General features: G+C 38.9%; 1 protein-coding gene across 1 annotated transcript in view; it reads right to left on the bottom strand.

Moving 5' to 3' along the window:
- The window catches only part of LOC104963792 (receptor-type tyrosine-protein phosphatase T-like), a 45,320-nt gene extending 33,886 nt beyond the window's left edge, over nucleotides 1-11,434 (bottom strand). The window contains exons 1-3 of the mRNA XM_010792432.1: nucleotides 11,351-11,434; nucleotides 9,484-9,599; nucleotides 7,560-7,734 (exon numbers count right to left, since the gene is read on the bottom strand). Coding sequence (XP_010790734.1) covers nucleotides 7,560-7,707 — 148 coding nt within the window. The 5' untranslated portion in view covers nucleotides 7,708-7,734; nucleotides 9,484-9,599; nucleotides 11,351-11,434. The remainder of the gene's footprint in view (nucleotides 1-7,559; nucleotides 7,735-9,483; nucleotides 9,600-11,350) is intronic.
- Between the last annotated feature and the right edge of the window lie 3,134 nt (nucleotides 11,435-14,568).

Below are 14,568 nucleotides of genomic sequence, written 5' to 3'. Positions count from 1 at the left end.
CTCACGAATACTCCCATCAAAATGATCTTGATAATGCGCAAAAATCACCCCTGTTGTGTAAATATCAAATAAACAAGCCAGTGAGAACTAAAATACGCATCGGACAAAGACATTTAACCAAAAAAAATCAAGACAATATGCAGATGTCCTCAGAATTAAAGGCTACTGTTCGACTGAATATCTGGCCCCTTCTTCACATATGATGGCAAATTAAAAAGAGGATATTAGGCCATAGCTTGAAGCTATGATCTACAGCAATGGTGGCAGGCCCACTTTACACACATCAGTAACCGCAAAATGCCCTCGGACTACTTCATCTCATCGGTCCGTCTTCCTGGATCAAGCATCCCCAGGCCCATGAATGCAACAGGCCTCCCACCGGGTGACCACAACAAGAGAGAGGGTGTGGCAGATGTTGTAACATTCCATTCAGGCCCATAGCCTCTCTTCCACCTCGGAGACGTACGGTTCACATGAGGACTGTACATCGGGGAGCCTATCATCATAAGAAACAAATACTTTCAAAGAGGTACTACGCAATAATAGGAACAAATCTGGCGCTTCTTAAATACCTCATCAAAAAAAAAGATCATCCTGGCACTAAAAAATGGCGTAGCTCAGGGGTAAAGAAAACAAGAAAACAAAAAAATACTCCGGAATAATATATCCTAATATAACTCAGAGAAAAACGAAAAAAAACTACAATATACAGCGGGAAAAAAGCAAACATACAAAAAAAACAAACCAGCAGATAGCAGAAACGCACAGCCACCACACACAAAAACAAAACACGACAGACCCCCCAGCAGCACGTATAACCAACGCATCAAACCGACCCCAACATAAACACACAAATCCACACATTATCTCTCGTCCCGCACCACCGCTCCAAGGCAGCCAATAAAGAATAGCTCAAACCCACACGTAGAAGAATCAAAGAGAGAACTAATGATCGAACATAAGACAAATATACATAATAAACAGAAATAAGACACTAAGTTTCATACACACGACAATCAAAAAAGAGCATACAATAAAAGAGAAAAGAGATAATGCAATCATTAACATAATAAAAAAATAAATTACGAAATGTCCTTATGGATAGGATATCATTTATGTATAGCATCGTAGGCTATATGATGTATTATGCCTAGGCTATAACTTTCATAGCTATTAAAATCGCCTTACCTGTACAATTACACCGAAGTTTCTAGCATCCTCGACATCCATTTTGATGCCAGTGTCCTGGAATGAGTTTTTCACCCTAACTTTTAATGGGGCTGCCCGCATACCTCAATCATCGCGTTCGTAATATGCAAACTATATATACTCCTAATATCGACTGACGTGGTTTCTAAAGGTACAATATATCACTTCTCTCAGCTAGAAATCTAATCAAAAAGGCTTTTAACTGGCCAACTATATACAAGTTCTAGATTTAGACAGAGAGCGGTTATTTTGATGATAAAAAACCGTTTACATTCACGGGAGGCGACTAGAGGGCGAAAAACTTAAACTTAAGTTATAGCGAGGTAATCTAAGCCCTTGACCAAACGACAATTGTCTAATAATTGGGCCTGGAACAATCGACCATACTTGCTATCGATGAGTTGGAGGAATTGTTGAAGAGGCAGGTGGAGGTATACTTGTATGGTTTGCTCGGTATGATACTTAATTCCTTAACATCCCTTTTGTGACCATACACCTGGTAAAAACAAACCAATTTCCCAATGAAAATGCTCGTGGAGCCTATTCAAAGGTAATTGTTATGATGTTCCATTTATTCCTTTCCATCTTGTATACCTTTTATGAATCTAATTGTAATGTTTAGTTTTAAATTTTTTAAATAATACAAGTATATCTCTTTAAAAAAGGGACTATTAATTATACAAAGGCAGTGGAACAAGTCCCCCAATTCTTATAGGGTTATATTATACAGATAGAATATAGTTCAATATTGTTTCTGCTTATTTTTGTATCTTTACACATATTTATTAAAACCTTTCTTTTTTCGCCATATGTTTTCAGAGAAATTAAGAATAGATGCTAATCTGCCTTTCTTTTTATCATTCATAACAGAGTATGTCACTGTTTTGAGATCCTATTTTTTTAACATAAATTCAGTTCTCAATCAGTAACTATTTGCTTATTTGAAACTGTCTTTTTTTTGTAGAATGTAAGGTGCTTATGACCTTTAAACGTGGAATATATTACTGAGGTGGGTTATTGTGTGGTTATGTCACACAATTAAGAGACGGATCACGTTTGTCTACACATTAAATACATCAGCAGGACCCACTGGATGAACTTTTTTGAAAGTCCCTGAGAACGTTGGTTGTTTAATGGAATAGGTTACAGATGTCGATGGAAGTCTGTACGTCATTTAACACCCCCGGACTAAACACTCAAGTTTGTTGTGCAGGCCCTCGTCTGCTAAAGCAAGTAGCTGCCTCCTGCAAACTGTTAAAAAAACGCTTCACTTGTAACATTTGATCTGTTTTTTGAATAGGTTAAGTTGGCCGTGACGTTCGGAAGTCGTGCACTGCTGTACTGCGGACTTAGTTCTTTAGTAGCATAAGTCTATTAGCATCTTGCAATTCTGGAGATTAGATTATGAGTCGAAAATTATAAGTAGGTTTAGGATATTGTTATTATCGGGCGCTGAACAAACTCAACACACGAAAAAGTGCATTTATTTTTCAGTTTTCCACATGATCTTATTTCAGCTATTTTCCAAATCTTGGAGAAATCATCTGTTGTTTTGGTTCGAGGGAACCCATGCTCGCAGCTTACTTCCCGGGTAAATAGCATATGCTGCCACTCTTGTATATATAACTTTATTATTTATATAGATATTTAATACACTGCTTTTATTTTAATCCTCCGGATTGCCTGACAGCTATTATTTTATTTTTTTTATAAATTCTGAAGTTTGGTTCACACCGATAGGAGTTCAAGCTTCATTGGCTTCCACAATTTACACATATGCTGACTGTTTCACTGTGCTATTGATTTTTATATGGACAGACAGACGAAAATGCCAGAACCACTCTGTGGCAAAAAATATCTCTATGCCATGCTCACACATAGATGTGACAGACACAAGGGCCCTTAATTGTGGTGGCACCCCTTCTGGTCTAATTTTGGAACAAATCAGCTTCATGACACCAGGGGACTAAAAGCTGCAGCAGGTTTCTTGGGGGAACTCCAGCATAACATACAAACCCCCCCACCTTGCAATGTGTCACAGGCAGCGTGCTACAGTGGGTCTTCCTGCTACGCCCTCTGGGATCTTTCCTATAAGACACGCCACACCGACGCATACCGCACGCACCACACACACAAACACAACAACAACACATCGAGTGTGTCTTAGTGTTCTTCTAACAGATGGTAATGGACGTTTTGAGTCTCCCGACATTCTAATATACAGAAAACCACATACAGTCTTGATACACAACCATGCAGATTCTGTAACATACGACATAGACACAGACACACAAACACACACACACACACACACACACACACACACAAACACACACAAACACGCACACACACACTCCAGTCTCCCTCTAGATTAAAACATCCTTCATAGCAAATAAGGTTAACAACATAATTCATACCAAATATGAATTGAGAACATAACCTAGGCTGGCATGTCTTTCATTTAAATGTATTCCAGTAAGGCAGTTTAGATTCCATTAAAAAACAAACAGTTCCATCCCCATCACGCTACATGGAGATATTTTTATGTTTGATAAAAAATTAAAAATACTTTAAAGTAGAGAGGTATTTTCTGTCAAAATGTAGCCTCAGAAATACATTTACATTTCACAGTAAGCATTTTATTGTTAAAGAGGACATTAATTTAGACTGGCATATAATAATAACTTGTGCTGAGAAAGTGTACGTGGTCTATTATACTTTAAAAACAAAATCATTCCTCTGTGTTTCTACCTTTGTTCCCAGGGTATGAATGTTGGCCGAAGTGAAATCCAAAATGTTGTCAAAAGACAACCCTGGAGAATGTCATGCAACCAAGCAGAGGCTCAGCTTTACAGTCACTGAGCACACAGGGCTTTTGCGTCATGGTCAGAAGAGCTAAAAAGTTTTTTTTTCTTCTGCTGGTTAGCTTATGTGTTCAAGGATAAGAGAGATAGGAAAATAATTGTTCTGCAGTTTTCAAAACTCCAAGTGTACAAATAAGTGGTTGTGCTAACAATGAAACATAATGCATAGCATAAACAGGCTCTTTACTAACGATGTAGCATATAGCTAATTGAAAGCGGGTATTTTCTGATATTCTTTTTTCCTGCATATCAGCTTATGTGTTCAAGGATACAACAGATAAGAAAAAAAATGTGTGCTTTATCCTCAGTGCAAGCATGTAAAGATAAAGTTATGCTAACTGTTTAGCATAGTCACAGAAAATAGGCTTTGTGCTAATAATGGGGCATATAACGAACTGAAAGTGGGTTAGGGATCTAACTTAAGCAGGCGTGATTGATAGGGGGGGGGGGCTCAGTCATAAAATAATTGGAAATAAATTAGCACATTTGACTTTTTTGTATGAATGAAGCATATTGTTTTGGCTAATAAGAGGCTCAGTGGCAGCACTTTAGCATGCTACTTATTACTGAGTTATAACACGCACAGGATTAACATCTTCATACACCATAGTAAATGATGGGTTGCTAAATGCCATAACATTGTTAATGCTTCAGTAATAGAGAGAGCTCAGTGCTAACACAAGCATAAGTTCCGGGTCAAGATTTTCAACAGGCTACACTGTATTGAGTCACAGTTGGCTTAATACTAACCTGTTAGTCTTCAGTGATAGCAGGCTTATGCTAACATTTTTGCATGCACTCTTTTGACTGATAGCAAACTCAGTGCACTTTATACAATCTATTTACTGATTCTATGCCAACAATTTACCAGGAGACAAGGCCATGAGCTGATGGTGAAATGAGGCCTGGATAAAGTAAGATGATTCACACACAGTGCAATAGAGAGAGAATGGGAGACACGTGAAGGAATGTAATTATGTCTGACAAAAACAGATAGCTGTGACGCTATAATGCTATCAAAACCTCACAACAACATTATCCAACCTCAATATCCTTCTAAGAACGACAGCACTGTATTTCCTGTTGTTTACATGAACCATGGGATGGAGAGTGGGAAGGTTAATCACAGAGATCCCTAAATATTTGCTGCCCTGTATTGAGTGCAAGGGCACAGCTGAGTAGATTGCATTAGGGGATTTGAATGTCCTCCATGAGGGGATTTGTTAAGGGGCACAGATAAATACAAGAGAGACAGAGAAAATAAGAAGTGATGAGGGTGAAAAGAAGAGCAATGGATAATAGGAAATAAATACAGGTAGGCCTAGTTTGGCATCATCATGTTTTATCTGATTGTTCTAAAACTGTAGTGTTTGTGAATCTGTGTAAAATACATAAAAGCCAACAATATGTTTTATTGTGTCCCCATTACATAACATAGAACATTTATTATTTGTGTAACCTGCTATAGCCTACATATGTCTGTGTTGTGTTTTGGCATCTCTGGCTACTTTGGAGGCTTACATAGAAAGTATAATAGAGGTATGTGGGTTGAATACATGGAAACTAAGAACGCAATACCGTCCAAAGGTTTTATGGGGGTGTAAAAGGTAGAACATTATTTTATACATCCCACCTTTTACTGGATTCCTGCTCAACTACTTCTGCTCCAGGGGTAATTGAAACCCCTAAAACATTTATTTTATACAACAAATGCTTCCTATTTTAAATTGACAACAATGTTGTACTTTCTATGACAAAGAAGGGAACCTGAGACACAGAAGTAGTTGAAAAGACTGACAGATACGTGAAAACGTTTGGTGAAAATGGGCTTACTCTGAGTTCTAGTCACTGAAATATCTTCAGTGTTCTGTCCTTGGTACTCTCACAGCACTAATGAGCAACACACACACACACACACACACACACCCCAGGCTTGTTGCCCACTTTATTGCATCCAGATGATACATTTTTCATTCACTCATAGGGCTGGCCGATATAGTCTCTAAATTATATCGCGATATTTACTGACTATATCGCGATACACGATATATAATGCGATATTCTGAAATTTCCTCTAAAACACATACTGTACCTTTTTTTTATTTAACCCCTTGATGTTTACAGTCACGCCAGTATGATGATTCTAGTAGTCCTTGCAACATATGTCTGCATTAAACCATTGTTATTTATACAGTCTTCATTAGTGGTTTCTATTAAAACGATTTTAACCAACACACAAAAAATATATACTTGTGTAGCCCCACAGTTAGCTGCAGTCTAACGGTTATATTAGCCTACATATATTTGCCTTGAGTAACAAGGAGGTTTGGGTTTTTTGTAGACTCACAGTCTCAGTCACACAGGGTCTGCCACTAACTTAACATTGGACTGAGAAACTGTTTTGTTGACAGTCGCTCGATGTGCACATCAGGCTACAATATAGAAAGAAATGTGGCTCATAATGTTGGCTAACTTACTTTCTGCTTCGTCATTCTGTACCATACGGGGCGTTCTGAATAAATCTGTGATTTTAGCGCATTTCGCTGCCTCCTCGCGTGCTTTTTTTCTCCCTTTCCCTCTCTGCACCACCTTTCCTCCTTTTTTTCGCAGGATGGGGGTCCATCCTTCCACAAATTTTAAGGCTGCCGGTGTCAGTTCAGTCGGTCCAGTCCACACTAATGCAAACAGCAGCGCACTGGTCTCGTGAGAAACGGAGTCGAACAACCATCTTCATTATTCTCCTGAAATGTAAATGTGCCCAATCGCTAGTCTGACAGGTGCGTGGTTCTCACTGCGCCTCATACCGGTGCAACTTTATTTTGGACACCTGCCTGCCGCATTCATGGATTTGTCCTGCAGTCACTTCATCTGGGCTGAATTAAACACGTATTATTTTAGTCTTGTGTGTTTATCAGAGGCCATGTCAGCAGGCCACATCATATTATGCCAGCGTTGCATTCACAAGACATACAAAAAAAAATATCTCAGGCCAGCAGGCCACTTAACAGGGCAGGCTATCGGGAAACCTCCCGGTCCTCCCGATGGCCAGTCCGAGCCTGCTATCTTCCATAGTTGTTCATTCTTTAAATGAACATGTTGTGCTAAGGTTTAAACTACCTAACCTTTCTTTCGCTCTCCTCAAAACAAATGCCTCTCTGTCACTGTGCGTGTGTGTAATGTTTGTGTGCAAGTTGGGCGGGGCCTGCGTGTGTGCCTGCGTGTGTGACTGTGTCTATGAGGGAGAAAGGACAGCTCATTTTGGCCGCGGCGGGAAACTGATTTGACAACATAATACTTGATGTTCACGATGTGGTCATTTACGACATCGCATGTAGTGCAATCCACGATGTATCGTGTAAACTCGATATATCGCCCAGCTTATTCACTCATACACATTAATCACAAATGTTTTGCTCAAAAGTGGTAAGCTAGTAAGTCACCTCCTACTTGTACACTATGAGAAATAAAATGATCATCAGATCTTACCTTTAACGATGAGTTCAGCGTAGTTGGACACCCCTGATCCGCCGTCAGATCGGATGACGCAGCGATAGCGGCTGGTGCTGCGCTGCGATGTGTCGCCAACGCTGACGGTTGCAGTGAAACGCCGGTGGTTCACCACCCGGGTCACCATCAGTGCCGTGTCCCTACCGTTCCACTGCTGCATAATGAGAAAGATAAGACCAGTCGGTTTTCAGCAAAATCCCTGTATACACAGTATACTCTTTGTAAAGAGCTCACAATGGTTGCACTGGTGGATAGTACTGATAAAAAGATCACATTTTCTTCAATCTAATGCAATTTAGACTGATTTTTATTTATTCTTTCATTAATCACCAATCAAAAATTGAAGCATAAAATGAATACAAATATATGTGAATGAAGGAAGACAAGAAAATATGATTCATGCCACCACGACTCAATGAGTGTAATAAGATGAGACGTGTCAGTCAACCGAACACCTCTTTCAGCCTCATGTTATGAGTAATGCATTAAGAGAGGTAAAATACATTTTTGAGTGAGTCTCCTGCCTTGGATACAAATATAGAATTTCTTAAGGAAAATGAAGGTCGTTTCATTGACCTAGACATTTATACAACTGAATTTTCTTAGATTCATCTAGCTCTGATTTTGCAGAACTGCAGTATGCATAATACACTTAGATGTGGGTTTCAATATGCTATAGTGCTTGTCATAATGTAGCTTTATCAGGTGTATCTGATTATTAGAAATAATATGAAGTAAAGAGGCAAAAGTAGCTCTGCCAAAAGCTCTCACTGTTTTGGAAGTAGTTTAAGTTATTCATCAAATGTATTGAAATGACAGTAATTCCAGGAGGCAGGCATCAACAAACACCACAGTAATGATTCCATTTGATATCAAAAACTGTCAGGAAACTGGGGCCATTTTAGCAAAGCAAGTCAGACATGAAACTAAACATCGCACTGCTTTGCACATGGTCCCCACATCTCCAGATCCAATTTTCTTTAACACTGTAGTAGTATCTGCCAATTTAAGGAAACATGCTTTCCCCCACAGGCCTGCAGTCAGGAGGGTCACTGCTCTTCATTGCAAATGTTATTACTACACAGCAGCGCTCTCAGTGGTACACACTCATGTGCAGTGAAAACATGCAAGCTTGCCAGTGCATATGTAAACTAGAAAGAGTATGTAGGCATGCACATGATACATACACACACACACACACACACACACATGTACAGAGATGGAGTTATTGGTGCAGAGCAGTACAAGGACTTTTAATCAATCCTGAAATAGAGCTGGGAAGGCTGGGGATGTCAGCCCCAAAGTACATTAATTTTTATTATTTTTTTCCTAAATAGAATTCTGAATGAATTATAACTGCATTTAGAGCTCGGATTTCTCTATGAAATATATATTTGTATTTGCAAGTTATCTTAAAAGATAACAACATGATTTTTGCTCAGCTTCCAGTGGTGAAACCTGGATAGTAATCTTTTTCTACATTCAAACTCTAAGAAAGAGATGGAGAACAGTAGTAAGCTGGCATGGTATGAGCCATAATGTAGAGGTGTTTTGATTCATAAAAATGTCCTTTTCGCATTTCTTATGAAAGCCCATGCTTGCACTAGACATATTGCAGTGTTTTATCAGAAGAAAAACAAATATATATATTGACAATAATGATTGTTTATTTTCATTAGATTTACCTGAACGACTGTTATTTACTAGACTTTTTTTTTTTTTTTAAATAAACAAGTGATTACACTGTGCCACAGTGCAGCATTACCTTTCACAAAAAATGTGAATATTATATAATTATATTCCAGAATATGTGGGCATAATGGGCATTGTGAGCTTCCTTTGAAGTCCCGCATGTACTCTTTCTGCTGATACCATTCATGCACACTGATAAGGAGGTACTAACCTGTAGCCAGAGTTTATCGTGCTGAGACCACTTCCCTCCAGCAGTACACTGAAACGTAGCATTCTGACCCACGTTCACCTCCACATTCTGCAGACGCAGGAAGTGAGGAGCTTTACCTGCAACAAACAATGTACACAGACAATTGTAAACATTCAGCTAGAATATTCTGTATAACCAGACAAGATACAAAAGGCTATTTTGTTGCAACAATCATACTTTAAAATTGGGGACCTCTTAAAAGGAATTAAGGACCTGATTAAATGAACTCTCTTTCTGAAAAGGTCTTTAAGCTCTCTAAAATATTAATAGTTAAATTATCCTGTATTACAGCAATTGGCAAGCCACTGAAAGATGCCATCCTGTTATCAAAGTCATGGTAGATCCACAATGGATTACAATAGCAGATGCCACTGGCAATAAGAAACAACCGGAAAATGCACAACTGTATAAATCCAGTTGAAATATGGCTGTCTGAGAGGCAGGGAAATTCATGGGATAGCTGAGACAGATGAGCAGGCAGACAATGAGAGCGACGGCCAGACACTGCGTGACTTTGGCCTGGCATTGAGACCAGCCAGCGACTGGTTAATTTCATTTGGACTGTCTGCAGACAGAGATAAGCCTAACAGAGTATGCATCGACCAATTACCGATGATAATTCACTCTGACAGTCAGGTTTTCACAAATTAAACAAACTTTTTTTTCGACTTTTTTAACTTTTTTTGTCCTCCTAAACATGTTTGTTTTCCAGCTTATTGTCTTTCTTCCATGATGGATACCGCTTGCTCTTTATCATGGACTCTCTCACTTTGACTAATCTGATTAGTGATTGGCACAGGTGAGTTGAGAGTTTTCTTGCCAGCCGGACCATTCAGACTACCAGTATTTGTTTGTTGAATTCAAAAATAATACCAATAGCCTTGAATTGAACTGAATACATTTTTGAATTTATGTTTGGATGTCAAAAACACGATGGCAGTGATGACGTATTTTTACACGAAAGTTAGCATTGCAAGGGATTCCATGACAAAAAGCAAGCATTTTGGAATATAGCAGGAATTAAGATTTGTGTCTAACACACGTTTATTCAGCAGGATAATGTACACATATTAAAACCACTTTTATGATATTTGTGTGTGTAAATCGTGCGCAATCGGCCTAAGTACAAAGCTAACGTTTGGCTATAATGGAACTACATCACGGTCACATGATGCTAAGCTAAAGGTGGCTAATGTTTGGCGTGATGATATTTAGCAGTGTCATTTAGTTTTCAAGATATGTTGAAGCTTCGAACATTTACTAGTGGGATGTTTACTGCCGTATCTCATTTTGTTCAACAAAACGTAAAAATCTCTTCAGCTTGTGTTAACCAAACCTTATTTCAAGCATCTAGCCAAGAACTTGTTCAACAAAATGGTTTACTTTAAAATGAGAGAACCCAAATTGTTAAAAAAAATCTGAATAATTCTAAGTTTTCAGACTAATTTCTGCAACACTCTATAAAAAAAGTAATGAGAGAATAGTTAAAGGGAGTAATAATGAGTGAACATAGAGAGGTAGGTAGGCCACAGAGTGTTGCAGTAAGCAGTCTGGAGTTTTGTGAAGCTAAGTGTTTCTGTCAGATTTGAGTGATGAAGACCCTGAGTTTGGACCTTCTTCCTGGCTTTCTACAATCTGTCTGCAATCTGTCCTTCACACAGCCTGTGTGTGTGAGTGTGAGTGCGCTATAAAACAGATGATGCTCAGTGGGGCTACAGTTGTGCAGGGTCAACCATTACGACACACACACACATACATACACACACAAATACACAGACACACACACACACACACACACACACACACACACACACACAGAGTCACTTACGGCAGGGGTGAGCCAGAACTCTTATGTCGTCGATGGCGATGAAACCTGGACGGCCTTGAACTGAAACTGCTTCAAATATTACCTGAGAGGGGAAGAAGGAAGCAAAACAGAAAGGAAGAAAGAAGTGTGTTAAGCCATAGTGTTCTATAAAAGAAGAAACTAAAAATATATCTTTCCTCGTACAACATCTCGACGGCCCTGAGAAGCTCATATAGAAACCCCAGGGGAATTTTCCACTGAAAGTCAGCAACTATTCGTCTCTACACTTCATCCCTTCATCTGTCTGTCTGTATCCTTATGCCAACCACATGCCCTTCCTCCTACTCTTTCCTCTCGTCTTTCTTCATCTCATTCTCCTCCTTTTCTTTCTATTTCAGTCCTCCTGTTCTTCCCTCTCTATCCATTCCTGATACCTCTCCTCTCAATTACTTGTTTTTATTTTATTCTTCACTTTTTCTCTCCCAGCCCATAATTAAAAATCTGTTTCTTTACATTTTCCTTTCCACATAGCCTACTTCACAAACATGCTCAGGGTGACAGGCAGTCAGCAGGGCTGCCAAGGGGCCATGCACTTCTGACCCACACACACACAGTATGTACACACACTGCACACACAGTCAAATACGTCTGTGCTGTACTTGTCAGGATCCTCAACAATATAAGATGGAGCTCAGCGTGAATACTAAAGACTTCTGGGTAGACTTTACTCTTGCCCTTTCCTTCAAAAAATATATCCCATGCTCTGGCTCGCATGTCAAATTTCTAGACATCAAAGACAGTCCTATCGTTTTTTTCTTTACTGTTATTTTATGTTTTGAATAAGTTTTACGAGTACCATACTATATTTGAAAATCAACACATGCAAAAGAGGCTTAAAATAGAGGCTGTTCAGGAGAGAAAGAAATGTTTACCTAAATGATTGTGTTTACCCTCCCAGTGATCTGGACTTTAATATGACAATGTTGTTGTCCTTTTAGTGAAAGGAAATGTCGTTTCTCCATGGGAAGTGACTCCTCATTAGGAAATGCACACATATGTCACTCTGGTTAGCATTGTGCCATGCAGCTACAGGGGTGCCTTCATTTACTGAACACAGCTCAGTCATTATAGGTAAAACACAGTTGCTTTTGTGCTACTTCAATAAAATATCACAGCAGGGTATCTACCGCTGTACCTTGAAAGGACCGAAGCAAACACACATACAGAAAGAAAGGGTCATTCAATAGCAGCATATTTGGGTTTCTTTGGTTTATACTTAACCACCACTTGCAAAAGATGACCTCTGAGTATACATATAAAAAGCCTATTGTGTTATTGACTATCAAAGCAAAACATGGCTTAGTGAAAATGAAAGTTTGCAGGATTCCAGTTGTATCTTCATGGTGTATTGCATTTATTGTGAGGCGCTCTTTATACAAGTGTAAATTAGCATTCCATGTGTTGTTATTATGTAATTGTTTGATTATTATATTCTAAGTAGTAGGCCTATGTTAATTTAATTCCATGTACTGTCTGTAGTTACACATGAACTAAAGACATGGATGCCAAGTAGTTGTCCTTAAAGCTGCTATAGTCTCTACCTTGCCTCAGTTTTAATCTTAGCCTATTGTTTGTCATGCTAAAGTAATAGTGTGTAGCATATTAGTCAGCTGAAACAGATTTATTTGTTTATTTTTAATATGTAAGTTCCTTTAAATGGGTGTTTTTCTTCTAAAAAGTAATACTGATTCAAATGACTTAACATGCAGCTAATTTTGCAGCTAACTGTTGAGCTAAGTGTATGCTGCTAACTTACACAAGGTAAGTATCTAACTAATGTAATTATCATGCGCTCAGACTAAACACCGCCCTAAAAGATATTACAACCGTCAGACCTTCAATAAAATATAATAAAGGAATGTCTGTGATGCTCTATTTTTACTAGCTGGTTAATGAGGGACACGTTTTCTAACATTCAAAATGTTAGCTAAACGTTAGCTTACTGTTCATTAGGCTTCTGTGAGTCTCTCTGTGTGTCCCCCAGCTGTCAAAGGTTGTTTTAAAAGTGCACTGTTGCTCATTGCTTCTGAGAGTAGTTTGTATATGGCAAACATTTTAGCCAGCAGTAAGGCACAGGTTTATAAAGTTAGCCGAATAAATGCTACCTACCAGTTAGGTGTTGCAGTTTCATGGTGATGGCAATGTATGACTTAGCCTACTGCTGCAACAACCCATTACATATGACACATGATCATGAACAACCCAGTCTCTTGGCATTTCTTGTTAAAATCACGAAATTAATCTATTGATTCGTGTCCACCAAAAATGATTTTTCGTGTCAAACAGAATGATTTTAAAAGCAATGTAAACAATAACCATTTAGGAGGAAAAAAATATTGAAAAAAATACAGATTTCAGTATTCTGAGGCTCTGAGCCCCATTTATTTTCCTCGCGGATGGCAAAAAAGGTCCGACATTATACAATTTAAAATAAAAACAATAATCGTGGCTTGATATTTAGTAAGAAAATGTTTTTATGAACCACACAGCTATGGGCTCAGAACAGTCTCATAATACACACATACACCAGAGGCGATCGAGCCTTTCAAGCAGTGGCCCCCAGACTGTGGAACGCGCTGCCACTTTGCTTGCGCACTTTAAACTCTGTGGAGCCTTTTAAAAAGCAGCTGAAAACCTTGTTGTTTAGACAGACTTTTAGTAAAGGTGAAGGTTCTTTTTGACAGTTTGTTTTATGTTTTGATGTTGTGTTTTGATGTGTATATGTAGCTGTGTGTTCCTTGTTTTACACCATGTATTCTCCTTTTTATCGTGATCTCACTGTGAAGCACTTTGTGAATCCTTTCTGTGAAAAGTGCTATATAAATAAACTTTACTTACTTACTTACTTACTTACATGCACACAGAAGGATTCACACTTGTATTTCATGATCCGCAAAAGGATTNCCCCAGAACGCCTCGTTGGGGATTTCTCTTTTTCCATTGTTTACTTCTTGGGTATAGTGACGTATTTCAGGTATAGTAACGTAACGTCTGCGGAGCCGTTAAATTTGGACCAATCCGCGGACTTCCTCACAAACACACACTCTGCGGGACATTGCGAGGCTGGGTTTCGGGCTGGGTTTCGCTGTGTCTCGCTGTCTCGCAGACGGCCACTGGGCTCACAGAGTGGGGGGGGGCAGGAGCTCCAACAAGCCGTTTAGGAAAGAGAGTGAATACAC

The sequence above is a fragment of the Notothenia coriiceps genome, unplaced genomic scaffold (assembly GCF_000735185.1).
Source record: "Notothenia coriiceps isolate Sejong01 unplaced genomic scaffold, NC01 NC01_scaffold00036401, whole genome shotgun sequence".
In the NCBI taxonomy this organism is placed as follows: Eukaryota; Metazoa; Chordata; class Actinopteri; order Perciformes; family Nototheniidae; genus Notothenia; species Notothenia coriiceps.
The sequence above is the reverse complement of the archived record's forward strand: the minus strand, read 5'-3'. Positions and strand labels throughout refer to the sequence as shown.